The sequence below is a fragment of the Saccopteryx bilineata genome, chromosome 3 (assembly GCF_036850765.1).
Source record: "Saccopteryx bilineata isolate mSacBil1 chromosome 3, mSacBil1_pri_phased_curated, whole genome shotgun sequence".
In the NCBI taxonomy this organism is placed as follows: domain Eukaryota; kingdom Metazoa; phylum Chordata; class Mammalia; order Chiroptera; family Emballonuridae; genus Saccopteryx; species Saccopteryx bilineata.
In genome coordinates this window covers 132,158,255-132,185,946 of record NC_089492.1, presented here as the reverse complement: position 1 = coordinate 132,185,946, position 27,692 = coordinate 132,158,255, and the positions used below count along the sequence as shown (strand labels likewise).

Here is a 27,692-nt window from a genome sequence, read left to right as displayed (position 1 = left end):
TCCACTCAGCACAGGGCTCTGGGTAAGGCTCAGTCAGTCAGAGCTGCTAGCATAATCAGGCGGGCTTTCCGCCCACTCGAAGACCTCTGGCTCTGCCACTCTATCCGGTAACACAAGCTGGCGCCCACTTCCGGGGCGCTTGGAGGAAACTCTCACTCACTGTCTGCAACCAGGATATCCGGCCAGCAGTCTCATGCTCTGAGTGAAACCCCCAACCGCAGGGAAAAGTTGCAGCGTTGGAATTGAGTCTCGCTCCGTCCCCGTGTGCGGCTTTTGCAAGGCACTGGGGCGGCCCGAGATTCCGCTTTGGCCCACACAAAGGCCCCTGACTCTGCCCCTCTCTGCGATAACACGGGCGCGCACTGCCGAGGCACTCGGAGGAATCGCTCACTCCTTATCTGCGCGCGCAAACCAGGATATGAGGCCAGCCGCGGTTCCCTCTGAGTGAAACAGCCTCCAGCACGGAAAATCTCCACCGTTGGGATTAGTTCTCACTCCCTCCCGTGCGTGGCTTTCCCAGGGCGCTGGGGCTGCCCAGAGACTCTGCCCTCAGCCCACAGAAAGGCCTCTGACCCTGCCTCTCCGTGGGGCAACACGGGCACCCACTTCCGCGGCTTAGGAAGAAATCTCTCTTCCACTAACTGCGCACCGACCAGGAGACCGGGTAAAATGGCCGCTCCGCTTGTCTTTCTTTGTTTGGGTTTGGCGCGAGTGTTAGCTTGTATTGCCCGGGTTGCCACAGGATCAGATTTTCCTCGGCTTGGATCTCTGAGCCACAGCCTGGTTCGGCCGTTTTTGCTGCGGCGGCCTGGATCTATTCACCCCCTTTGCCCGCCTCAGTTTCTATATTCACAGTTACCAGAGAAAGCCGCCCTGTTTAGGTTAGTGAGGAAGGCGGAGCATTTCTTACTCCCTATTTCCTTCGGGGTTTGGTTATATATTTAGCCAGTTTTTCACTCAATCATACCTTTGGGTGTATTGCGAAGAATCTGGAAGCTCCAAGTATAGGTTTTTCTGTTTCTGGTTGAAGATCTTGTTGAGTTTTGGGGGAGATTTATCGGTATCGCTTCCTACTCCGCCATTACTCTGACGTCATCCCGCGTACACTTTGAGAACCACTGCCTTAATCTGATCGGCTACTAATGTGATTGGACCTTGATCAACTATGTAAACTAATCTGTCACTTAATCATTTTTTAACTGGTATTATGGCGCAATAATTTTTAAACATTCAATACCTGAGTATTTTTAGTCATGGGCAGTGACCTCTTTTCCTTTAAATTGTCAAAAAAAAAAAAATGACAACAGCCAAATCAAAGAGTGTGAATGTTCTGTCTTGAACCATAAATATATAGATCATGTAACAAAGAGTTGTGTCTTATTGAGCACATCACATAAGGTTGTGTCTGAGTCTTGGTAGGATCTGTCTGCCTGCCTAATCTAATCCACCCAATCTAATCGACCTCTTAATCTAGTCAGCTGTTCAATCTAATCGGCCACTAATCTAGCCAGATGTTAATGCGACCAACCTTAAGTCCTATCAGCCACAAATATAATCAGGCTGCTAATCAGCTGCTAATCTGAGCCTACTGCCTAATCTAATAACAGGGGATGCAGCCACTCAGTTGTGCCACTGTAGTGCAAGAGCAGCCACAGACAGTGTGTAATGAATGAGTATGGCTCTGTTCCAATAAAACTTTATATACAAAAAACAGGCCCTGGGCTGGATTTACCTGTGCGCTGGTTTATTAAGCCTTGCTCAAGAAGGATAATTGTGGTGGCTCAGTGGAGGGCTGGATTGGAGGATGAGGCGAGAATGGAGGTAAGGAGGCCAGTTAGGACACATTGCTTTAATTCAGGGGAAGTAAAGACGAGATCATGGGGAGGAATGGTTTGTGACATGCTTCAACATTGAAATAACAGGACTATAGGACCAATTTTCTGGGGACATCTCTAGTTGTTTCTTTAATGTTTAGTGGATTGATTCTTCCAGTAAAGAAAAAAAAATTGTGGCTGCTCTGGATGTGTGACTCAGAACCACCCGCACAGCTCAAGAGATCACCTGCTGGTCACAAGACACTATGCTGGGTGCATTACATAGATTACCTCATTATTCAGCAGAATTCTCAAGGGTTATAAATTGAATTTGCTATTTTCCAAACTCAAGTTTAGAAATCGTAAGTCATTTGCCCAAAGTCACATAGCTGGTAAACAGTGGAGCTGACAGTGGACCCAGGTCTGGTGTCAAAGCCTGTGTCATTCCTAAAATGTAGTCTTTCTCCCACCTCATCTGTGCAGCTCCCTCCTTTCCCTTCTCTGTTTCTGTTCAGACCCGTCTAGCCTTTTAAGGTTCTCAGAAAGTCTCTGGCCTAGCAAGAACTGAACCTATGTTTTAGCTTTAAAACTGTTAGGTGTGTACTATTCTGTGTTTGATGAAGGACATGCAGCAAAACCCAGACCTGGTTACAGCTCTAATCTGATGATTTTGTTCATGTGACAGTATGGAGAACACAGTGTGGTATTAGGTTATGGATTAGGCAATCACTGAATTTAAGTGCCTAAATTAGAACATTGTCTTATTTACTGACTAATAACAGAAGCACAGGAGATATTTCTTAAGTTGAGGTCAAAGTATCAGACATGGAGAAATTTGTAGGTTTAAACTCTGGAGGTAAAGGTTAGCCTCTGAAAGGACCAATCTAACAAGTGTCAAGGAAATCAATTCAGTTACCATTCTCCATCAGGTTGTTTAGTAACCTCACTGATTATTAATTTAGTGTCTATCTAGGTTCAAATAGGGACTGCCTCTGTGCCGAATATTTCAAACAGGACTTTAGAGACAGAAATGTTCAAGAACAAACTGAATTATATCATGGACACAGAAGTCCTTTTAGTGAAACCTGTTGGCTAGGATTGGTTCATGGTAAACAGAATGGCAAAGAGACCCCAGGATTGATCGAATCAATGGCATGACCTACGCCTTGGGCCAGGAAGGATGGAAACACAACAGAAGTGGAGCTCGTCCGGCACAGATGAAGGGGAATGAATGCCTGTTGTGGAGATAAGCGGCAGTGTTTGCCATACTTGTTGATCTGTTTTGACTACCAGCCTGTACTAGTTTCCCAGGGCTGCCATAACAAAGTGCTACAAACTGGATGGCTTAGTAACAGAAATTGTCTCTTAGTTCTGGAGGCCAGAAAAGGGATCAGCAGAGCTGTGCCCCCTCTGAAGACACTAGGGAAGGATCTGTTCCACATTTCTCCCCTGGCTTCTGGTAGTTTTAAGCATTTAGTCTTTCCCGAGTGGGTCTTTGCATCATCTTCCCTCTATGTGTCCTTGTGACCAAATTTCCCTTTTTAATAAAGACACTAGTCGTATTGAAGGAGGACCCACTCTAATGACCTCATCTTTACTTGGTTAATCTGACAAGACCCTATTTCCAAATATGGTTAAATTCTGAGATACTGGTGTTTAGGATTCCAGCATATATTTTTTGAGGGGCATAATTCAACCCATAATACAGCCCTTTCCCATGGAGAATTCAGACTGCTTTCTCAGACTGAGGTGACTCAGTGGGACTCAGTCCAGATCCTACTTCAGGGTATTTTCATCTGTGGTCATTCTTCTGTCTACTTCCTCCATATGATGTTTGGGAAATGGGGATTCTCTCTCTGTTTACTCATAGTTTATCACATTTCAGATGATTTCCTGTCCTAACTGCTCAACCAGCCTTCTCTAGGCCATACTCACTGCATTAGTTCTCCCAGCTCTCCTGTCCCTACTTTCCACTTTGCTTATTCACTTATTAGTTCACATCACAGGAAGTGTTGAGTTCGTACTGTGTTCCAGGCATACACTAAGCTCCAAGGATATAAAGATGAAAAAAGGTGAGAAAGACAGTTCCTGCTCTCAGGGAGTTCTGGGAGGCCACACTAGCAAATCGTGTGAAACAATTGAAAAAGGGAGTGTGCATGCAGGTTTTTACTGTGTTGCTCTCACCCTGGTGTCTCCCGTGGCTCCCTGGTGTTGACAGGGGAGAGTACAAGCTAGCAGAGAGTACTAGGCCCCTTCAGCAGCTTCACTCTTGCCATTCCTTCCCTTTCACTTTGTGCTATGCCCTTTTGATCCCCTTGCTGCTTCCCAACTAGACGGTTTTCTGTCTCAAATCTTGTCTTCCTGCACAAACACTCTCTGTTGGAATGCATTCCCCTTCGCTATCCTCAGCTATTCTCTACTTGACTAACTCCTATTTCTTCTTAGAGACTCATCCCTGGAACTGCCTCTGCCAGGGAACTGACTATGCCTCCAGCCCATCCTCTCCTAGCTCCCTGGTGCTCCCCTCCCCAAAGACACACTGACCAAAGCTCATTATCATCATCACTGCATGATCTAGTGTCTTGCCTGTATTAACAATGCTCAGTCAATGAGTAAATGAATGAGTCCAAGTCTGTGCTTGGCTTCTGCTCTCCAGGTTGTACTTTTCCGTTGGCCTCTTTCCCTCAGAATCTATGTCTGGTCACTACCATTTCTCTACCCCCAATCCAGAGACCCCACTGCTCATGACATTCTTCCTGTTATGTGACAGCTCAGCTATGCTGGCTCTCATGGCCTGTGGTCGCACATGGTTACCCACGGGCCATCATCTCTGGTCTGCCCTGCTCTGCACAGAAAGGCCTGCTTACTTACCCGTGAAGATGGTTCCCATAGGAAAAGCAGGACTTCCTCTGTGGCCTCTCCTGTCTCTCCATTTCCAGTTCCCATCACCCAATTCCAAGAGCAAGGGACACACTATTTCTGCTTGACTGATTAATTCAACAAACATTTGTTTTTTGAGCTCCAAGATTACACCTGGGGCCATGTGAAGCACACTGCCTGACATCTAGATTCTTCCTTTGTTACCAAAATGACCTGTTTCTTTTATCCTTTATTGCTTAATCTCTTGGGTTTCTCCTGTGTGTTGAAAAACAGTGATTTCTTTTTTTTTTTTTTCACTTTTCTGAAGCTGGAAACAGGGAGAGACAGTCAGACAGACTCCCGCATGTGCCCGACCGGGATCCACCCGGCACGCCCACCAGGGGCGAGGCTCTGCCCACCAGGGGGCGATGCTCTGCCCCTCCGGGCCGTCGCTCTGCTGCGACCAGAGCCACTCTAGGGCCTGGGGCAGAGGCCAAGGAGCCATCCCCAGCGCCCGGGCCATTTCTGCTCCAATGGAGCCTTGGCTGCAGGAAGGGAAGAGAGAGACAGAGAGGAAGGAGGGGGTGGGGGTGGAGAAGCAAATGGGCGCTTCTCCTATGTGCTCTGGCCAGGAATCGAACCCGGGTCCCCCGCACGCCAGGCCGACGCTCTACCGCTGAGCCAACCGGCCAGGGCCATTAAAATTCTTGAAATGAAGTCTTATGTGGACTCTTAATGAGTAAAACAGAAGCAGCAAATATTTTTGTATGTGTTATTTTATTTGATAATTGGAATTTATAATATACAGTTAATTAATGAAAACGATGAATATGAAAATTTGAAATTGAGGGTTTGGGATGAGTATTGCAGCCTCATAACATCCTCACTGTATCCCTGTAAGAACATCATGCTTCCCTGCATCTTAGTGTCATTGTATATTAGCTGGACAGCCTGAGAATGTGGTGACAGCTAGACATTGGAGGTGATAGCACGTTAAAGCAGGATACTGTGTGGACTCAGGTTATTCTGACTAAAATGTTCCGGAAACTTGAAAGAGGAATATAGCAAAATTTGGTTTTAAAGTTGACTCCTTAACAGTATGTAACTGTTTGCATTCCTTAATTATAAGGCATCTAATTGAAAGGAGTAGATGAACAGGTTCTTCAACCAAGTTATATCTTCATTTGACAGAAAATGCATCCCCCAAATATACATGCCATTATGAATTGTTAATTATATTATTTAAATTATTTTTCAGAACCTTTAATACCTGTTTCTGTCTAGTAATCACTTAAAACTAGTAAAAAAAATTTAATTTGACATGCTGATTCTAAATTCATCATGATACTCTGTGGGAGGGATGGTAACAGCACGGCCCTGCGTTCCTGAGATGGTCTTGTTTGGATTTTTAAAAGCCCACCAAGCCCCCTGAGGATAAAACAAGCACAAAAGCTACCAATAATACTTATTATCGTGCCACATGTTATGTGGTCACTTATTACTGTACAGTTTATTATTATATCTTTATATGAGCGTGGGGATTCCTGAGGCTTGCCTGGCATTTAGCTGAGTGTGGCCTGTGTGAGCCAGGGCGGTGGAAACGTATTTGATCATACCGTTTCACAGCATGAGAAGGCTTGTATGGATCGGAACTGTTAAAAGACATTTTTGGAACTACAGCTTTCCTAATTAATGACATACCTCCATGTGTTCAAACACATTCACGGCGTTGGCAAGAGAACCTTTATTTTGAAGTGGATATGAATATATTACCCTGTAGTTCATGGGGTCTGTGGTTGTTTACATTTGGCATAGCACACACTTGAATGTTTCTGTTTAAAAAATATTTTAAAAAATGTTATTTAAATCAAACATTTGTAGAACCCTTGAAACAAATAGGTTGAACTCCACTGTACCAGATAAGGTGGAAGACATTTGTGGATTTGGGGACCCTGCAAAGCTGACTTGATGGGGCCTCCCCGTCAGAATCAGAATAATGTTTGTCTGGCTCAGGGCTTCCACATCCCAGGTGCTCAGCAGTTTGTCGTCACTGAATTGGATTGGCACGGTGCAGGTCCTGTGTGGCTGTGGAACTAGCTCCCCCTGGTGTGGAGCTATCAGGAGGGTCTCAGTTGGAAGCTTCCTGCCTCTCCCCACCCCAAGAGTACACACAGTGCCCTCCAATGAAGGCTGCTACCTGCTACCTAGAAGAATTTCCCTTTCCTCCAGCTCCATGAGAGGCTGCCCTGGGCTTCTAGACCCTGTAGTCAGGGATTTTGATCCATCTTTTGACTTCCTCAGGGACCCTGTGCTCACGCTCTGGTTTTTATTATTGCAAAAGACTTAGAAGTCATCGTGGGACCTGTACGCCAAAATGGAAAAGGTTAAGATGATCTGGAAGGCTTCTTGTTCCCCTTTGTGTGTTCCTTGGTTGGGCATTATTTCTGTGCCTCAGATATGCTGGACTTGGGCGGGGTGGGTGGCTCGCTGGTGGTAGCCAGAAGCCTTTGCTTAAATACTGGATAGGAATAAAATGCAAGTGAATCGCTTTTTTAATGGCCTGGGTTAAAGATCCATAAGTTTGTCAACATGTCCTGCCTTACTTGAAATTCTGGAGAGAAAGCCACACAGGATTAGGTCAGAATTATTCTAGCACGTATTGGTGTGGCTGACCAACAAGGCTGCAATTCTCTTCATGCCCAGTGTAGTAAGAAGGCAGTGATTCTGACCACTTCCTGCCAGTCTCCATGACATTACCTTCTCTGGCTGACAATGGCAGGCTGTTTTTCTCCGGGGTGGGTCCTGCCAATGGCCTTTTCCTTTATATTTGGTGTTCTATGTCAGGGTTACCTCATCTATTTTTTCCTTCTTTTTTTTTTTTAGATATTATTTATTGATTTTTGGAGAGAGTGAGAGTGAGAGAGGGGGGAGAAGTGGGAAGCATCTAGACATAGTAGTTGCTTCCTGTATGTGCCTTGAAGAGCATGCCCAGGGATTCAAACAGGCGACCTCAGTGTTCCAGGTCGATGCTTTATCCACTGCACCACCATAGGTCAGGCCATCTGTTTTCATACTTCAAATGGTGGCTCTGAATTGCCTTTAATTATCACTCCAGGATCTCAAGATGATTCCTATCTTTCTTTCAAAAGTTTTGCCCCTAAACTTTATATTTCTTACAAGCTGGCCAAACTCAGAGTTCTTGGTTCTGCCTCCTCCTCCTCTGCGAAGGAGAATCAATGTAAGATCCCTATTGTCAAAGAGCTTATAACCTAATACAAATATATATATAAAAGGCATCTACTTTTACTGTCTGAAAAAGATTGATGCACAAGATTATGAGCGTCTAAAGGAGGGAGCAAGTATGTATGCAGGGAAGGATCAGAGAATGTTCTTGCAGGAGGGGACGTGACATAGATCTTAAAGGAAGGATAGGACCGAGAAGTTTAGTCATGTGGAAAAGTACATTCACCAGAGCAAAATGCAGAGGTAGAATCATATGGGAAGTATGTGGAGAAGAGAGTGACTCCATTTGCCTGGACATCGTTCTGTGTTGGAAAGGTTGGGAAGAACCCATGAAGAGCCTTGATCTGCAGGCTCACATTTGAATTGTACTCTGTAAGGTGACAATTTAAGAACAGAGTAGTGGTATTATTAGAACAGGTACTGAATGGTCCATCTGGCACCAGTATGTGATATTGCAGTGGGCGGGGGGGGGGGCGGAGGGAGGAACTACTGAATTAGGTGAATGGTAGTGGGGATAGAGAGTTAGAATGGACAGAAGATTAAATTTTAAGGACAAGAAAGTAGAGTTTGTGATGACCCTCCCTAGTTTAAGCGTGAGTGAGTGGGAAGCTCAGGATATTTTGAACACTGTAGAGCAAAGAAGTAGATTGGTAGGGGAGTAGATTTAGAACACTTTGGGCTGGAGAGATCTCTGGCAAACCCGGGTTGTCTCCCATCTCCCCCTTGTCCACCCTGTGTCTGGACTCCCTTTTTGGGTGAAGATGGTATGGTACCCTGCCAACTCCTTCCAGCTAGGACAACCCCACCTTATTGGCCAAGTTTATTTGACCTGAAGCACTAAATCCTTGAGACCTGACCCTGGGCACAGATTCGGGGCATTGGTCCTGATGGGCCAGCCCAAGGCTTGTCCTGAGAACCTTGCTGCCCTCGCCAACTGTGTGCTTTGCTTCACGGTACCAGGTTTGCTTGTCTCCTCTTCCAATTCATGTCCCCTTTCTGATGTTTTCACTTGTAGAGGCCTTGCTGGGACAGAAACCCCTGCCCCAGGCTGGTGCCTGGGCTTTGATAACCATGGACAGATCCCAGAGGCGGAAAGCTAGTGTATAACTTCCTGGGTTTTCTGTCTGTTCCACCAGCCTAGTGGATGACTATGGCTTCTACTCATTGATCCTTTTTGAGACCCATACAGTTGGCTCAACTCTGGTCTTCAAGGCCCAGTCTCCAGTACCTGTGTCACCCTCAGGGATGGGCCCTCGCCTTCTCCTTTCTCCCAGGTGCCAATTCAAGCCCAACACCAGCACCTCACCAGGAGCTCCCAGGAAAGGTGAGGTGTCCTGCAGGTGCACAGCAAACCCTGCACCTTGTACTTATGCATGACCTTTGATGAAAGCGTCTTGCATCCTGCCTTCCAGGTTTTGAGCATTCCTTTGGATTCGCACCCCTCCTTCTGTCCCTACCCTGGTTGTTCTTCCACACTGGACATCTGACCTTCACACTACACTGGTGCTGATGTTTCCTGTCTATTCCCTGGCTGTATTTGCTGCTGGTGGTACTGCAGTTCTGACAGTGCCATCATTCCCTCCAGGGGAGCTTCCTTGTGTTTATGGGTTAGGGACTGCGGAAGTAAACCGAAACCAGGGAGAGAGCTAGGAGTGTCCAGAGCCTTTGTGATTGAGTCAAACATCTTCAACCACTTTTTTCTTATTCTGAAGACTTCACATAATTAAAACCATTCCTGGCCAACACTAAATAAAATTTGCACATGCTGCTTGAATTACTGTGCAGTCTTACCTCGATGTGGCTTTCTCAGAGATTAATATTTCATTGGAACTATTCCTCTGGGTAGGCTGAAGCCAGCAGCTGTGGAAACTCAACATTTGCTTTATACAAAGAAACTTTAGGACAGAGCTGCTTTTCACATTTCTCAGATATGCTGCTCATTTTGGGGGGGGGCATTCTTGGCAGAGTCTAATTTGTGCTATGAGCCAAATATCCCAGCTTGGGTTTCTATATGTTTGGATATAAAGTAATGAGAAAATGTGGTTCAAAATGTCCCATCATATAACTTTGGCCCATAAAAGTTAGAATTACTGTTTATTGAGCACCTACTATGTGCTAAGCATCTTACATAGTCTGCATCCTTACAAACCCCCTGTGAGTGCTGTGGTCCTGGGTCTGTTTGCCTCTGACCCCTGCTCTGCTCTTTCTCAGGCTCACAGGTGCTCTGGCTTCCTGCTATGTTTGGCTAGTGGAGGCACTCGTGGCATATTGGGGTAGAGGAACGGAGGAAGCCAATAGTACATCCTCCCCCTTTCTCTTCATCAAGCATCTCCTCCAGATGTGACGGCATCTTTTCATGGTTCCAGCACCCACTGTTTGCGTCCTCCATGCTACCTGGTGGCCCTAGCTGCTGGGGTAACACTGCCTCCTCCCTTTGTCCTGGTGATCTTGGCTCTCAGGTAACACTGTCTCCTCCCTTTGTTCCTTCAACTGCCTGCTGCTTGTTGTTGCTAATCTGTTGATTACCTCATGGTCCCATCCTGTATGACCTTACTCCAATTAATTTCACCTTTTGAAAGTCAAACCAGTTTGAGATATTTAAATTTGATTTTTGTCATCATTGCAGCAATCTGCAAATCTCAGCCTCTCTATCACCTGGAACATGTAGTTCTTTCTTTATCACTGCAGCCAGTTCCCCACGTTACATTCCTTCTGTTGCAAATACTGAAAGCAGTTTCTGTTTCTCTGCTTGGACACTGATTGATGGATTGGGGTAGAAATCATAAGCCTTGTTTTAATGATGAGGAAACAGGGTCAGAGTGTTAATTGACTCGCCCAGTCTTAAAATATAGGAAATAGTGGAGCTTGGGTTTAAGCTCAGGCCTGATCAGTCCTGAAGGCTTGTGCCCTTTCCCGTACATCAGCCTGTCTGTTTCCTGGTGCCACATGAACCAAGTGTAATTTCTTCTGTTTAATCCTTTCATATTCTGGGAAAAGAAAACTCTCATAATCTCCTTCTCCAAGATTTCCCAAGATTAAATGTCCTCTTCCTTTCAACTGTTTCTTATGAAAAAGAATTTTGAGTTTCTCCTAATATCCTGGTTAAGTCTTCTGATTAATTAATGCTGCTTAACCTTTCACATGAAGATTATGGTTCAAGGTGACTCAAGATCATGCATCATTGTTCTCAATTAGACTTTTTGGGGGGAGAGATAATATCAGATTTACGTGCATTTGCAAGAAGAAATACAGAGATCCTATACTGCAGTTAATCAGTTTCCCTAATGGTAACATCTTACAAAACTAGAGTACAATATTACAGCCAGAATTTGACCTTGATATAGTCAAGATCCAGAACATTTCCATTGTTACAAAGATCCTCTGTTGCCTTTCTGTAGTTACACTCACTTCCCTTCTGACCCCGCTCCTTCCTTAACCCCTAGTTTGTTACCAAATTAGAAACCATGAATTTGTTTTCATTTCTATGATTTTGACATTTCAACAATATTATATAAATGAAATCATAGAATACACAATCTTTTGGGGTTGAGTTTTTTCACTCAGTATGATTTTCTAGAGATTCATTCATGTTGTGGCACATTGTTAAAAGTGTGTTCCTTTTAATCTTGCTGAGTAGTATACCATGGTGTGGACATACCACCGTTTATTTAAACGTTCACCCATTGAAGGAAGTTTGGGTTGTTTCCAGGTTTGGGCTGTTACAAATAAAACTGCTATAAATATCTATGTGGGTTTTGTTTGTTTTTTTGTGAACATAAATCTTCATTTCTCTGGGATAAATGCCCAGAAGGGTAGGATAATCACATGTCTAGTTTTTTGTTTTGTTTTGAGAAAACACCAGACTTTTCCAGAGTAGCTGTTTCACTTTACATTTCTATCAGCAGTGTACATCCTAGGCAACATTTGGTGTTGCTAGTTTTTAGGTTAGCCATTTTGATAGAAGTGCAGTGCTACCTCACTGTGGTTTTAATTTGCATTTTCCTAGTGGCTTATGATGTTGAATATCTTCTCATGGGCCTATTTGCTATCTGTATATCTTCTTCTGTGAACTGAACTGCTTCTTCATGACTTTGTTCCTGGTCTAAATAGATTGTTCACTTTTTGACTGTTGAGTATTGAAGGCCCTTTATCTCTTCTAGGTCCTGGCCTCTTCAGTAGGTGTATGATTTGCAAATACAAGAGTGGACAAAAGTAGGTGTACAGTTGTTCATCTTGAAAAAGACATGCAGGTTATACTTACTACAACAGCTTTATTAACTGTGTTTCAGTTAACACAGAGTTGTAAACCTACTTTTGCCCACCCTTGTATTTTTTTGCACTCTCTAGCTTGTCTTTTTCATCCTCTTAACAGAGATGAAATGCTTTTAGTTTTGATAAAATCCAAATTATCAAATTTTCCTCTTTTGGATTGTGATATTGGTGTCAAGTCTAAGAATTCTTTGCCTAGCCTTAGGTCCAAAAGACTTTCTCCTATTTTTTTTCTATAAGTTTCATAGTGTTAACATTTTTACATTTGGGGCTGTGGTCCATTCTGAGTTCATTTTTATGTCCAGCGTGAGGCTTGGAGTGAGGCTCACTCTCTTGCCTGTGGATATGCTCCAGCACCATTTCGTGAAAAGGCTGTCTTTCCACCACTGAATTGCTTTTACATCTTTGTCAAAAATCACTTGGGCATATTTGTATGGGTCTATTTCTGTGTTCTCTGTTCTGTTCCATTTATCTCTGTGTCTATCTCTCTGCAATAACATGGTCTTGATTAAGAGAGCTGGTAATAAGTCTCAAAGTTGGGTAAATTAATTCCTCTCACTTCATTCATTTTCAAACTTGTTTTAACTGTTCTAGTTCCTTTGCATTTTTATATATATATTTGAGCATAATTTTATCTATATATACAAAAAAATCTTGCTGATGTTTTTTGATAGGAATTGCATTATACCCATTTATCAATTTGGGAAGAGATAGCATCTTGATTATGTTGTGTCATTCAGTCTGTGGCCACAGTATGTCCCTGCATTTGTTTAGATCTTTCAGTTCTCTCTGTTGAGTAGTTTTCAGTGTTCAGTTCTGTACATATTTTGTTAGATTTATATTTATTTTATTTCTTGAGCAATTGTACATAGTATGTTTTAAATTTCACTGTCCACATGTTTTTTACTAGTATGTGTGTGTAGAAGTCAACTTGATTTTTGCATATTATGTTTATCTTGCCTCTGACCTTGCTGAACTCACTTATTAGGGTTTTCGGTTTGTTTTTGCTTTTGTGGATGCCTTGGGATGTTCTATGCAGAACACCATGTCATCTGCAAATAGGGACAGTTTTATTCCTTTCTGAACTCTATCTGCCCTATTGCTAAGGTGTCATTTTTCTCAGGCTGCTATCAGGATTTTTTCCCCCCAATAGTTTATTTATTGGTATTTACAGAGAGGAGAGAGACAAAGAGAGAGAGAAAGAAGATGGGGAGGAACAGGAAGCATCAACTATAGTTGCTTTTCATATATTCCTTGACTGGGCAAGCCTGGGGTTTTGAACCAGTGACCTCAGCATTCCAGGTCAATGCCCTATCCACTGCATCACTATAGGTCAGGCAAGATTTTTTTTTTTTGCTTTGTTTTTGATTTTCAGGAGTTTAATTATCTTGTTTAGGATTTGCTCAGCTTGAATCTGTAGGTTTATGTCTCTTGCCAATTTGCGGACTTTGCAGCCATCGTTTCTTTGATCACTTTTCTGTTCCGCCCATCTCCTCCTTCTCTCAGGCTTCCATGGCATGAGTGGCAGATGGTTGATTATAGTCTCAGATCCTGAGGGCTCTGCTTAATTTTTTTTTTTCAGTCTATTTTCACTCTGTTGCTCCATTGAATACATTTTATCTCCCAGTTTACTGATTCTTTCCTTAGTGCCTTCCATTCTTCTATTTGAGCCCATTTACTAAATGTTTTATAATTTTAATTTTTTTCTTCATATCTTCTATTCTTTGCTAGGACTCCCCCCCACACCCCCACCCCAGGATTTCTTTTTCTTTCTCATTTGTTTTAAGCACATTCATAATTGCTCTTTGAAGTGTTTTTTAAATTATGGCTGCTTTAACAGCTTTGTCAGATAATTCTAATATCCCTGTCATCTTGGTGTTGGCATGTATCAGTTGGCTTCTAATTCCTTCTGGGTGAGGATGGGACTTCTGGACCACATCGGTTCTCCACTGACATCGTGTTGGTGGTGATAGGGCTTGTCACCATTAGAGGTGATGAGTGTCCTGACTCTGCACCGGGCTCCTCTGACACAAGTGCAGCAGGGAGAGAGAGGGACACCTAGTTACAGCCGAGTGGGGTGGAAGTTCAGGCTTCCCACGTGTTCTCCATTGATACTGCCAGGAAGGGTAGCTCATAGATACTGCCAGGAAGGGTAGCTCATACCAGCTGTCTGGGATGAAAGTCCCATCTTCCAACTTGGCTTTCGTGGACATCAGCCTAGTGTCTTTCCCTTTGCTGCCTACCCCTTTGCTCCAGACACGCCACATATTTTAACTCCTGTTCTTCCTTCCCCTGCCAGTGTCTTTCTTTCCTCTGGGGACATTGGGATGACTTGTTATAGTCTCTCAAGGTTAGAGGTCTAGGCTTCCCTCATAGCCTTTGCTTGAGGGCCACAGTTTTTCCCATGGTGTTTGGCTGAAGTAGATTGGTTATTGTCTATGTATTTTCCGTCTTGCTTGGCTGTTCCTTTCCTGGTCCTTGGCTGGAGAGCAGGATTTTTTTTGGCAGGGGAAGGTTCTGTACCTGTTGGGTTGGATTTGGGTTGCCAGCTTCTTCAGACCCACTTGGGGGCTAACTCAATAGTCCAGATAAATAATTAATATTTAAAACTAATGTTTAGTTATCCCAGAACCATTTCTCAAAAAGACTAACCGTTCATTATTGTATTGCCATATCCATTCTGTTCTAAAGCTGGTGTCTGGCCACCTTAGCCCCACTTACTAAGTCCTTGACTCTCATCTTGGTGACAGAATTCATTTTAAAGAATTTATGTGCCAGGCACTGTGCTAGCCAGGGCAAATGGAGAGGACATGAGATCCTCAACAGCTGAGAGCTCACAATCTCCACCCTGGAACCCTTGTTAGAGGTGCAGACCTGACGGTCCCATCATGTCTCCTTACCAACAGATACTGTGGAGGATGGGCTGGATGTGAAGCCAAATATTTGTGGACCAGAGACTGAATGATGATAAAGAAATGGAGAGAGAAAATGTAAGTTTTTGTGAAAGGAAAGAGAGCAAGTGACAAGGACCTAGAGTGGAGGTTGAGCAAAGTGAAGGTCATGTAAGGATGGGAGCAATTAAACAAGTTTATTGTAGATAAGGAGTGGATAATACCAGGAGACTGAAAGAGATTTCTAAAGTGCTTGGGGAAGAATAAGAAAATGTTTGAGAGAGAAGGAGAGATGGATGTACATACATATGTGTATGTACAGATATATACATGTATGTTTATGCATATGCGCACCTCTGGGTATATATGATATATATTTCACATACATACAGAGAAAGGGAGATAAGGGGAGAAGGAAGGGAGAGACTGAAAGTTTTAGAGAGAATTATATAAATTTCTTCTCTTTGTCTATCAAAGCTTTCTATCTATCATCTATCTATCTATCTATCTATCAATCTAATCTATCTGTCTATCTTTCTGTTTACCTATCTCTATAGACAGAGGTGGAGCTCAGTCAATAAAGAAGGATTAATCAGACTGACTAGGCAGTGGTGCAGTGGATAGAGCATTGGACTGGGATGCGGAAAACCCAGGTTCAAAACCCTAAGGTGGCTAGCTTGAGTGCGGGCTCATCAGCTTGAGCACGGCGTTGCTGACTTTAGTGTGGGATCATAGACATGACCCCATGCTTGCTGACTTGAACCCAAAGGTTGCTGGCTTGAAGTCCAAGGTCACTGGCTTGAGTCCAAGATAACTGGCTTGAGCAAAGGGTTACTCGCTTTGCTGTAGCCCCCCTCCCTCCCATCAAGGCACAAATGAGAAAGCAATCAATGAACAACTAAGGCAGTGGTTCTCAAAGTTTTTGAAGTCGGGGCATATTTAAAATCCTACAAATAATTGTAGGTGCACTATATACAAATTTATCAGAAATATGTTATAATAATTAAGTCAGATATTAAAGAAAAGAATATAAAGTCCAAGCATGCTTTTATGGTAATTAAATGAAATAAATATGACAAAATTAAATTTATTCTGACAAAAAACATTCTTATGTTACATTTTTTTGAGTTATGCTTCTTAGAGTTTGTAAAAAAGAGGGGTTGACAAAAAAGTTCTTTATATAGATATATTCTTAATAAGATTTAGTAAATTCAGCAGGTCTTGGTGTGAATGTGTTTTTTTCATTCTTGTGTTTATGAAAAAAAATGATCCTGATGTGTCCTAGTGATTTCTTCAATGTTTGGGCATATATTTGAAAGGCAAACTCTCATTTTCTCGTCAATACATTGAAGAATTCCTCTCTTTTTACTCTTAATTGTGTTGAGAGTAGAAAATCCTAATTCACAAAATAGGATGTTGAAAATTGTAGTAAAATTTTCAAAGCTTTTTTAGATGTTGCCACATATTCTATAGAAATCCAAAAGGCTTCAAGAGACAATTCCTTATGTTTAATCATCAATCCATGATCAGTGGATATAGCTGCCAGTTCTTCTGTTAAGGGTAAACCAAAATCACTTGAAGCTTCCATGAATGGGTTTCTAATCCAATTGTATTGTTCAGTGTTAAATGATGGAAAATGCTATAAATTAAATTCTGTCTGTCAGCCTTCGAGTCCTATTTTATTTACACTTAACTTTCGCTCACTTCCAGAATCAAATTCTTCAATATCACACTTCTTTTTGAGAAATCTATCCATTTTATTTGGGTGTATTTATCTAAAAATAATATAATTATGTGTTAATCATAAATATAATAATGATGTGTTAACAAAAAGAGCAGTATTTCTGTAATGAAATGGTATAATAGAGTAACTATATTTATTTTTATATCTGGGCACATGCCGCAAACCAGTGCAGCTAGTAATTTCAGGTCCCCAGTCAGTGGGAACCGTGCAGAATTAAGAAAATATGGGGCTGGGGGGGCCCTATAATTGCTGCTGGCAAGAACAAAGTGCACCCCAAAACCATGTCTTGCTTTATTTAGAGGGCAAAGTGGGCCATTAGCAAATCAATGAGATCTTTGATCATGTTTCCAAGGCAACCCAAGAATTTTACCAAGTGCAGAAAACCCCCACTATACATATGATCTTAACTTTACACCAAACAAAGGATAGAAAAAACTTGCCTCCAGTCTTTCCAGGGAACATGGGGGGTAGTGTAAACAATCCAGCACCACAGCTTAACAAACAGTCTTTTGCAACCTAATCAGGCAAGCAAGGTGGGGAGTTGGGCAGACTGTCAGTTTACAGCCAATTCCCCACACCTCTGTCCCCCAAAAATCTAAACTCCAAAATCCCTGTTGGTTTTTTGGTCCCCAACAGGCACATATTTCTCTGGAATACCATAGGGCGCACCTGGAAATCTTCTAGGGCGCACCAGTTTGCCCTGGTGCACACTTTGAGAACCACTGGATTAAAAGCACAGGTAGAATCTCTCTTAGAGACAGGAGGGAAGAAGGTCAGGATCAGGTGGAACTAAGGGAAGTACAGTTAATGTAGATTTTCTCTGGGAAGATGGAGCACATAAGAGAGGTGAGGACAGAGAACGGGACTGGAAGAAAGAGGTAAAACTTTGGTACATTTTCTCTTGAAAATGAGAAAGTGCGATGCCAGGGACATGTAGGGTTTCCTAGCAACATATGGACCTCCCTGAGGCTAGAAACCAAACCTTTGCTATGATGCTAATAGGAATGATTTTTTTCCCAGAAGTACTCAGCCTGTGGGCAGGAAAGCAGGCAGGTAAGGGTTACAGTGGTCCTGTGATTAGACTGTGGGTGGTGGAAGGCAGCAGAAGGTCCTGGTTAGAGCTGAGGGTAGTGTAGTTAACAGCTGCCAGGCTGTGTGTGTAGAGAAAAGTGAGTGTAGGAGGAGACTTGTGCCCTGGATGAGCTGGAGAGTATAAGAAGCCAGAGGTCTCTGAGTGGTCAGGGGCACTTTTATTTTGAGTGAGAGAGATAGAAGCATAGAAGGTACTGGTTGGAGGGTGAGATTTCTGAGTATAAGTCATTTATCCAACTGTCACTCAGTGTGAGCTCTATGCATGTGTTGTGGGAGGCTCTGGGGACAAAGAGAAAAATGAAAACATGGCCCCTGTCCTTAAGGAGTCCACAGCCCAGATTTCAGAGTCAGCACTTTGCAGGCGACCACGAGGTCCAGGATCTGTCCTTGGGAGTGGTTGCTGCCATAGGTGGAGGGGAAGGTCGACTGAGCACAGGAAGCCTGCAGCTAGCGGGCCAGCATGCTGCCTGTCATCCACAGGTGGTTGTCAGTCCCACAGAGAAAATCGGGATTCTCTGCTCAGTCATTTCGCAGGGGCCACATGAATGCTCTTTGCCTCCAGTGATGTGGGAGCTATGTTTCCATTGAAGCCTTTGCATCTCAGACTGTGTGACCACGCTGGGGTCAGTCACTAGGGTGGTTTTCATTCATGTCGAGTGGAGGGTGAGCGCATCTCAAAAGAGCTACTTCCACACTTTGGTGCAAGAGTTTCTAAAGAACTCCAAGTTCTGTGCTTCAAGTTTCCTTCCTTAATTTCTTCACCAGCAGAATGGAGATCAAAAGGGGCCACAAATCCCTGTGAGTCAGAGGCAGCCGGGATAAGTATCTGTAAAGGCGTAAATAAACAAGCAGCATTCGGATGCTGCAGGAGTCAGCAGGAAGTGGTGACGACAAATAAATGAATGTGTCTGCTTGGAGCAGAGGGACTGCTCTGGGCTCTGTGAGCTCTGTGACAGATTTCATCCTTTCTACACACTTCTCACCGACACATAAGAGGAGCTGTGTGGGGTCCAGGACTCTGAGGCCCCTACCGGCTTCCCCAAGCTGGGGAAGCAGATGCCCTGAGACTTTGGGATGAAAGCGACAGGCTATGGGAATCCACACATCAGCATTTCCAGGTTTTTTGTGCCCACAGACTTCATGAGATCTCATTTCATGGCCCATCTGGGCATTGCTATCTGGGAACTGAATCCCCTCCCTTCCTGTTTCAAACAGGCTGCACTGGTGAGGGGCCACAGGGACACATCTCACGCTAGCTGTTTTGTAGGTTTTGGCTGACAGGAGGGAAGAGGAAGCATGTGTCTTTGATATTTTCCCCTTTGCTTCCCTTTCTGCTGTGACCTTGGGAGGTCGGTTTTTCTGGCTGTCTCTGGTTCAAAATCCGGATTAAACTCTGACAGTAGGCTTTGCCCTCTTAAGGGATGGCACTGCGTCTCTTTAGGGGTCCAGACAAACATCACCAAGGCTGCTCTGCTCAGTGGTTTATGACGACACCAGCTCTAATGTATGACATGATCTCCTGGGCATGCGATGCTCTCTGATGGTTTTTGTACCATTGCTTTTTTCTTTCAGAGCCTGATCAGCCAACAGGGACCAACCAAGTTTCAGGACCTGTACTACTTGGTACTAGCGTCACCAGAGATGAACTCTTCTTACCAGAGGTTCCTCTGCTCCTGACAGCACATCTCTCCCCAGGTAGCTAAGGGGATAATGAGATTTTTTACTCTCCTCTGCATACTATGTCATAAGATAATACCCCTGCATGGGGGCTTATGTACCAGGGATGCTCATTGCTGATACCATACACCTGCTGTATACCTATTATAATTTAAGGTGAAATGTATTATCACCGGACACATGTTATTTTATACATTTAGTGATTACGCTCAGTATAAATGGGTTCCAGGGAGGATGAATTTGCAGTACTAGAACTGAGGTTACCTTTCAAACGAAAGCCAGTGAAAACAGCATACAATGCATGCAATTAGCCATTCACTCTAGGAAGTATTGCTTCTAAGACAGGTTGTCATCTCCATTAAGAGACCAGCGTGTGTTCAGGAAGGCAACATTCTGACATGTAAGTCACGGAAAGGAGCTCTTTTCAATCATGTTGCAGTTTGTTTGTAATTAGGCAGAAGAACTTTGGGTCATAGATAAGAGAAAGCAGTTGGAGAGTAAGATTAATAAGAACTGGTAGGTTCTATCCAAAGGGAGTGTGCTGCGATGCTGTTTGACTGGCCCTAGAGTGTCCCTTATACATGGTTTTCCCCTAGAATAGCATGGTGTTAATCCAATGGGCCATCACGAGAAGAAAGCCCCGGCTTTGAAAATATATAGCCCCTTAGTCCTAATTTTGCCCTTACCAAGATAACTTCTGGGGTCAAATTGTCTGGAGGAGCACCTGATCTAGATCCTGTAGCAGATGGCTCTCCAGTTATGAATTAATAAGCTGGTATTGGTTGATATTACGTTCTCTCGAGGGCTTGGTTCATGTGAGCTGTTCTCCGGAGCCTGTTCATTTCTGGTCACTAGGAAGGGAACATTGAGTTGCTGGCCCAGTACTTAGATTTGTGATGTCCTGATTGAGGCTGTTGGGAGCTGCCAAGCAGCATGTCTCTGAAACATTTCTGAATGTTTTGGTGATGTGCATGAGACTCACAAACATGGAGAGTCACTTAGACTGGTCAATGAATTAATGATGTTTGTTCTGGAATAGGATTTCTCTTTTTTTGACAGAGACAGAGAGAATCAGAGAGAAGGACAGATAGGGACAGACAGACAGGAAGGGAGAGAGATAAGAAGCAGCAAGTCTTTATTGTAGCTCCTTAGTTGTTCATTGATTGCTTTCTCATATGTGCCTTGACTGGTGGGCTACAGCAGAGCGAGTGACCCCTTGCTTAAGCCAGCGACCTTGGGCTTACGCCACCAACCTTGGACTTCAAGCCAGCATCCTTTGGGCTCAGGCCAGCGACCACAGGGTTATGTTCATAATCCCACGTTCAAGCCAGCAACCCCATACTCAAGCTGGTGAGCTCGTGTTCAAGCCAGATGAGCCTGCACTCAAGCCGGCAACCTTGGGGTTTCAAACCTGGGTCCTCTGCATCCCAGTCCGACGCTCTATCCACTGCACCACTACCTGGTCAGGCCAGAACCGGGTTTCTTAACTTCAAGACATTAATATCTTGGGCTAGATGGTTCTTTGTCAGGGGGTGGGTAAGCATTGTGCATTATAGGATAGTTAGAAGTCTTGTTCCTACCTAGTAGACTCCATATCACTGCCCCCTCCCAAACTGCAACTGTAACAGCCAAAAATGTCTCCAGACATTGTCAAATGTCCACTGAAGGTCAAACCACCCAAAGTTGAGAATTGCTATTCACTGTTTTAGTAGCTGGCCAGCCATAAGGAGCTTCCTTGAGGAACAGAGCACAAAACTGAACTCTGGGGTAGATGAGTGCTTCATGCCCTTCATCTTTGTATGAGTATATCTATATATCTAAATCTATATCTATATCTATCTATATCTATATATATCTGTTGGAGATTGCAAGCTGACAGGGTCCTTGCCATTTAGATTTTTGAGAGACAGAGTTGTGGGGGAGTGGCAGTCTGCCCAGCCCCCCACCTCACTTGCTTAAGTTGCTAAAGGCTAAGTTTTTTCCCACACCTCCATATTAGCTATGATGCTGGAGTGTTTCTCCTCCTCCTATCCCCACTTGTTTAAATTGTTAGAGGCAATTTACATGCCCTTCCTCTCACCTTTTGTTCTGATGTTGGTTGATTTCAGTTATGCATGGTGGGGGATCCCTGTTTCCACCTTAAATGGATTCCTGTTTATGCCTCAGATGTGTGACTTTGTATCGGAGACTTTCTTATTTGCATATGGCTCTGCACTATATAATAAAGCAGACCTGGGCTTTGCTTTTGCTCTGGCTTTCCATCAGTTTACAGAAGCTTCCCGATCCTTTTTTCTTTCTGAGTTTATTTCTTCATTCTACACCATTCTTACTCAGAACCTGGACGGTTAGTAACCACACTGGTCTGTGGCAATATCTATCTATATCTATAAGTACATGTATTATAAGGAAGTGGCTCACATGATCATGGAGCCTGAGAAGTCACAGGATCTGCCATCCACGAGCAGCCAAAGCCCAGAATAGCTGGTGGGCAGTTCAGTCCAAGTCCGCAGACCTGAGGACTGGGGAGCTGGTGGTATAAAGCCCAGTCTGTGGGCCAGAGAAGATGAGATGAGATGGGCTGTCTCAGCTCCAACAGTGAGGCAAGAAAAAAGGGGCAAAATCCTTCTTCCTCTACCTTCTGACCTATGCCAGCCCTCAGCTGATTGGGTGATGCCCACCCACATTGGAGAGGGTGATCTATTTTTTGTGAGTCCATCAGTTCAAATCTTAATCTCATCTGGAAATACCCTCACAGACACACCCAGAAATAATGTTTAATCTGGATGCTCCATGGCCAGTCAAGTTAACTCATAAAATTAACCCTCGCTGTAGGAGATGTGATAATGTTTTAGTTAGAGGGCAAACCAAACCACTGGTAGAAAATGCCCAGACTTACCTGGAGCTGCTCCTTCATTGTTAAGGGAGAGCTCAGGGAGGAAGATTGGGGCTTAGAGTTTGGTGCTGGAGTTCATCAGTTCTCAGACTTCTGTAGCTCTTGTCTCATTGACAACTGTTCTGAACAGGATCTCCTCTTCCAAGTCCTGCCCTTGGTCATGGTGCCCTCACTAAGGTGCCCTGAACCACTTGGAGAACTGACTGTGCAGCAGGGCCAGCGAGGATTGCTCTCCAATTCTAGGTCACAGATCTACTGGTCAAACCCTACTGGGCATCTTGTAAAATGTGATTTTGATCTTAAAGGTCAGGGGTGGTGCCTAAGATTATGCCAACTTAACAAGCTCTTAAATGCTGTCCATGCTGTAGGTCCTTGAATCATATACATTTTGAGAAATAAGAACTAGGCCCGAGGTCAGGAGACTATGGCCCATGGGCCAAATTGGGTTCACCACTTCTTTTCAAAAACAAAGTTTTATTGGAACACAGCCACACATTCATTTATGTATTGTCTGTGATGGCTTTTATACCACGATAGCAAAGTTGAGTAGTTGAGACGGACTACACAGTCCTCAGAGCTTGAAAGACTTACACTCTGGCCCTTCCAGTAAAGCTGTCTTGACCCTGCTCTAGGCAGACTTGTGCCACGTGGACCATGGAGTGTCTTCTTAGTTGCCTTTTAGAATAGACCACCCAAAGGTTGTCTTTCTTCACTTCTGACCTTCTTTGTCCCTCCTCCTCTTGACTCTGGCTTTGAAGCCCTCTCACTTAGCACCTTAGTGCCTCCACCTGGGGCACGAGGAGATGCAGGGAGGATATCTGCCACAGTACAGCATCTGTCTTGCATGTGGTCCTTCCATAGTCCTGAGGACGTGCTCTGCTTGGCTCCTCATTCATAGCCAGTCAGCCATGGTGTCCTTTTAGACTTCATGGTGGCTCACCTTCAGACCTGTTCGGAAGTACTCTCTGAGACTTAAGCATCCAAAGCTCATGCTAATTGTTCTTTTTGTTTTCCAGCCAGTCAGTCAGAATTTACTTCGAACCTCCTTTCTTTAGGCACCAAATTAGGTGTTTGGGTAACAAGGATTATTTATTTATTTATTTATTTATTTATTTATCTATCTATCTATCTATTTATCTATTTATTTTGAGAGAGAGAGAGAGGAACAGACAGGAAAGGAAAGAGCTGAGAAACATCAACTCATACTTGAGGTGCCTTAGTTGTTCATTGATTGCTTTTTCATATGTGCCAAAGACCAGGGGGTTGCAGCTGAGCCAGTGACCCCTTGCTTAAGCCTGTGACCATGGCATCTTGTCTATGATCATATGCTCAAGCCAGCAACCTTGTGCTTAAGCCGGAGACCTCAGGGTTTGAGCCTGGGTCCTCAGCATCCCAGGCCGACATGATGTCCACTGCGCCACCACTTGGCCAGTGCTGGGTAACGAGGATTTATAAGATGCCTCTTCAGTGTGGAAGACAAACATGTAAACTGATCTTTTGAATCCTAATGCCATAGGTGCAGTGTTAGAAAGATATCTGGATGCTTTGATAGCCAAAAAAGAGTCTGGAGGATTTGGAACTTCATTGCAGTAGATTTTTTAAAAAATAATACACTTTTATTAAATTTTACACACACACATTTTTGCATTTATTGATGTAATATATTTTTTCCTGTTAATCTATATATGCGATAGCTTATAATTACTTACTATCCAGGTTTTGATAAGTGAGATAACATTTTTACTAAAAATTATACCATATTCATAGTGTGATATAAATGAAAATTTTATGAACTTCAACTATAATATCACCATAAGATAATTCTGCTACCATTCCTGTTAACATCCAAATTTGATTTCAGGATTCTCTATATGAAGTAATCTTCAAAATTTCCTATTGTACATCATCAACACCTTATTTTAATATTATTAATTTAAAAAATTGTGATAAATACATGCAACATATGATTTACTATCTTAACCATTTTTAAGAGTATAGTTCAATGGCATTAAGGACATTTACATTGTTGTGCAACCACGATCCATCTCCTGAATACTTTTCTTCTTGCAAAACTGAAACTTTGTACTCTGTACCTATTAAACAATAACTTCCCCATTCTCCTCTGTCCCCAACCACAGACAACTACCATTCTACTTTCTGTCTCTATGAATTTGATTATTCTAGGTCCTTCTTATATGTGGAACCATACCATACTTTCTCTTTTGTGACTGGCTTATTTCACTTTGCACAATGGTCTCAGGGTTTATCCATGTCGTATCCTGTGTTAGAATTTCCTTCCCTCTTAAGCCTATGAATAATATTCCACTGCATGTATATACCACATTTTGTTTATTTCTTCGTCTGTGGCTCGACACTTTGCTTTACTCTACCTTTAGGTTATTGTGAATAAGGTTTCATTATAATGGTGGACAAATATCTGTTTGAGTTCCTGTTTTCAATTCTTTTGTATACATACCTTGAAGTGGGATTGCTGGGTCATATGTAATTTTGTTTTTAATTTTTTGAGAAATTGCCATACTGTTTTCTATAACGCCTCCACAAATGTACCTTTCTACCAACAATATAAGGGGTCTTTTAAGAGTTTTATAGTTTTAGCTCTTGGGTTTAAGTCTTTGATCCATATTTAATTTTTAACATATGGCTTAAAGTAAGGGTTCAACTTCATTCTTATGCATGTGGCTATCCAGCTTTCTCAACACCATTGTTGAAAAGACAGTGACTTCATTATTGAATAGTCTTGGCACCTTATTGAAGATCGCTTGACCACATAGGTAAGGGTTTATTTCTGGGTTCTTTATTCTGTCCCATTGGACCATATGTTTGGCTATGCCTGTTCTACACTGTTTTCATTACTGTAGCTTTGAAATAAGTTTTGAAATCAAGAAGTGTGAGACTTTTAACTTAGTTCTTTTTTCAATATTGTTTTGGCTATTTGGGATTCCTTGAGATTCTATATCAATGTTAGTATGGATTTTTCTATTTCTGCAAAAGAAGTCATTGAGATTTGGGGTCTGCCATAGGACTATTGAATTATCTCTTAAAGGAAACATTTGCCAGACAGGTAAGGGGAGGTGGGCATTTTAGGAGAAAGGAAGAGCACAAATGCATGAAAAGATAGAAGAGGGTGCTGTATTTAGGGTGCTAAAACTAATCTGATATTGTTGGCACATTAGGCATCTTTGTGTGTCTTTGTATCTGTGTGTGTGTGTGTGTGTGTAAATTGGGGCGGAAGATGAGTTAGAAGCTGAGGTAGAGATTAGATATTGTGGAAGTGGGTGTGTGTTGTATTAACAGGTTTAATGGGGAGTAGTTGGAGGGCTGGGCTGTGGAAGGGAGTGATCAGATTTGTACTTCACAAAGATGAGCTGTTGGTTAGAGTGGGTGCTAGATTGACCAGGAAGTAGGTATTGGCAGAAGGACAAGGGAGGAGACTTACAAAACTTCCAGTAATGAGACGATGAGATATGCTCTATGATAGAATTAATGGGGATAGATAGGAGGGGATGGAATCTGAAATAGCCTCGTCCCCCTACATATTCAGGTATTTTGCAGGGGCTTTACTCTCTTCTTGGGGCCTGCAGTCTTCAGACCTGTCGAAAAGTCTCTGAACTCAGGATGGTGGTTCCAACTATTCACCTGTATAATCCAGTTGTTACCTTTTAGGAACTGAAATGGCTGTTGAAGGAGACCCTATGTTCCTGCACAGAGTAGCCAGGTGTAGTAGCCAGCCCCTTCTCAGAGCTCCCAAGCCTCCACTTCTTATCCTGCTACCTTCAGGGCATCTGTCTGCGCTAAGAACCTGTGGTCATTTCTCTCTTACCACAGTTGGTCTGTCTTTCCTGGTTTTGGCTTCCCCTGAGCACACTGGAATTGGCCAGACTGAGAGGTTTTTTTTTTTCTGTTGTGACCCATTCCATCTACCTGTGGAACTGCAGCTCTCAGGCCCCTAAGTGTGGTCCTTGTTACTGGTGTCAGTGATCCACCTGAGAACCTGTTTCTTCTACAAGGACTGGAGCCACCTGTTTTCTAGCTTTCCCCATCCTGACATCCTTCCATGCTCTATGACTTAGTTTCCCACCCTCAGCTCAGAACAGCATTGAACAGGTGTCATCAAGATGTTTTCAGTTTCTTCCCCCTTGCAGAGAGCTCCTCCGAGTGAACTGAGTAATAGTTCCCTGCAGCTGGGAAATAATATGAGTGCCTAATCACTGAGATGCTGAGTCCCTGCCCTGTACTCCGGAAGGAAGGTTCTGCCGATGGGCAGTCTGTGGCAGTGCATGTGTATTTGGTTGGCGTGTCACAGTCTCAAGTGGAATCATGAAACTGGGGGCAGGGAGTAGGCTTACGTTCCCAAGTTCTTGGGGGCTTCAGAATGGGAACCACCCAGCAGGTCTAGAGAAGCTAGCTCAGACCCATTGCCAGGACACATATTTGGTGATCTGTGGGATGAGGTGAGCTGACCAAAGTACACAGATGCTGTCAATGCAGGGGAAGCTGAGCCAGGCGGAGAGCCAGCTGGGCTTGAGGTTACAGTGCAGTGATTACAGTGACCATGAGCTTTGCTCAAAGGCAGACACGGAGAATACAATGGGAAGTACTGGAAAGGTGAGGGAGAAGTGCTCAAATGGGACGCTGGGAGGACATGGGGAAGAGAGAAAGGACAGGAAAAACAGAGATGCAAGGACGTGCTCTTCCTGAAAGCCAAGAAGCTCATGGGAGCAATGAGGGCGAGACCCCAGATCCTTGGCTGGGGAGGCTGGCTGGCATTTAGGAGACTGGCTCTTTGTCTTGAGCCCAGTCTACCTGGGACACAGCCTCAGGAAAGTGGCATGTGTTCTCATCATTCACTTTGTGTTCCCAAACAGAGGAGAAAAAAGGGAGGGGCCAAACTGATCCAGCTGGAGTATCTCCAGGAGGCGCCTCTGGATGCCACGTGGAGGCTGCCCTTCCACCGCTGCACGGAGCCCCTGACTGCCCAGCACCTGGACATGGCTTTACTCAGCAACATCCTAGCAGCCTATTCCTTTGTCTCAGGTAGTTGTCTGGTTTTGGCTGGGCTGGACTGGCTGGGGCTGGGGCTGGGGCCGGGGCCAGGGTGCATTCAGGAGAGAAATACTATGTGATCTAGCCCAGGAGCTCTGCTGTGCTGAGTTTTGAGATGAAAGGTCTTTTGGTTTGAGAATAAAGCC

General features: G+C 43.6%; 1 protein-coding gene across 1 annotated transcript in view; it reads left to right on the top strand.

Annotated features, from left to right (window-relative positions):
• Positions 1-27,692, top strand: part of EVA1A (eva-1 homolog A, regulator of programmed cell death) — a 64,983-nt gene that overhangs the window by 18,423 nt on the left and 18,868 nt on the right. Inside the window, 3 exon segments of the mRNA XM_066267485.1 lie at positions 19,485-19,607; positions 27,369-27,457; positions 27,459-27,537. Coding sequence (XP_066123582.1) covers positions 19,485-19,607; positions 27,369-27,457; positions 27,459-27,537 — 291 coding nt within the window.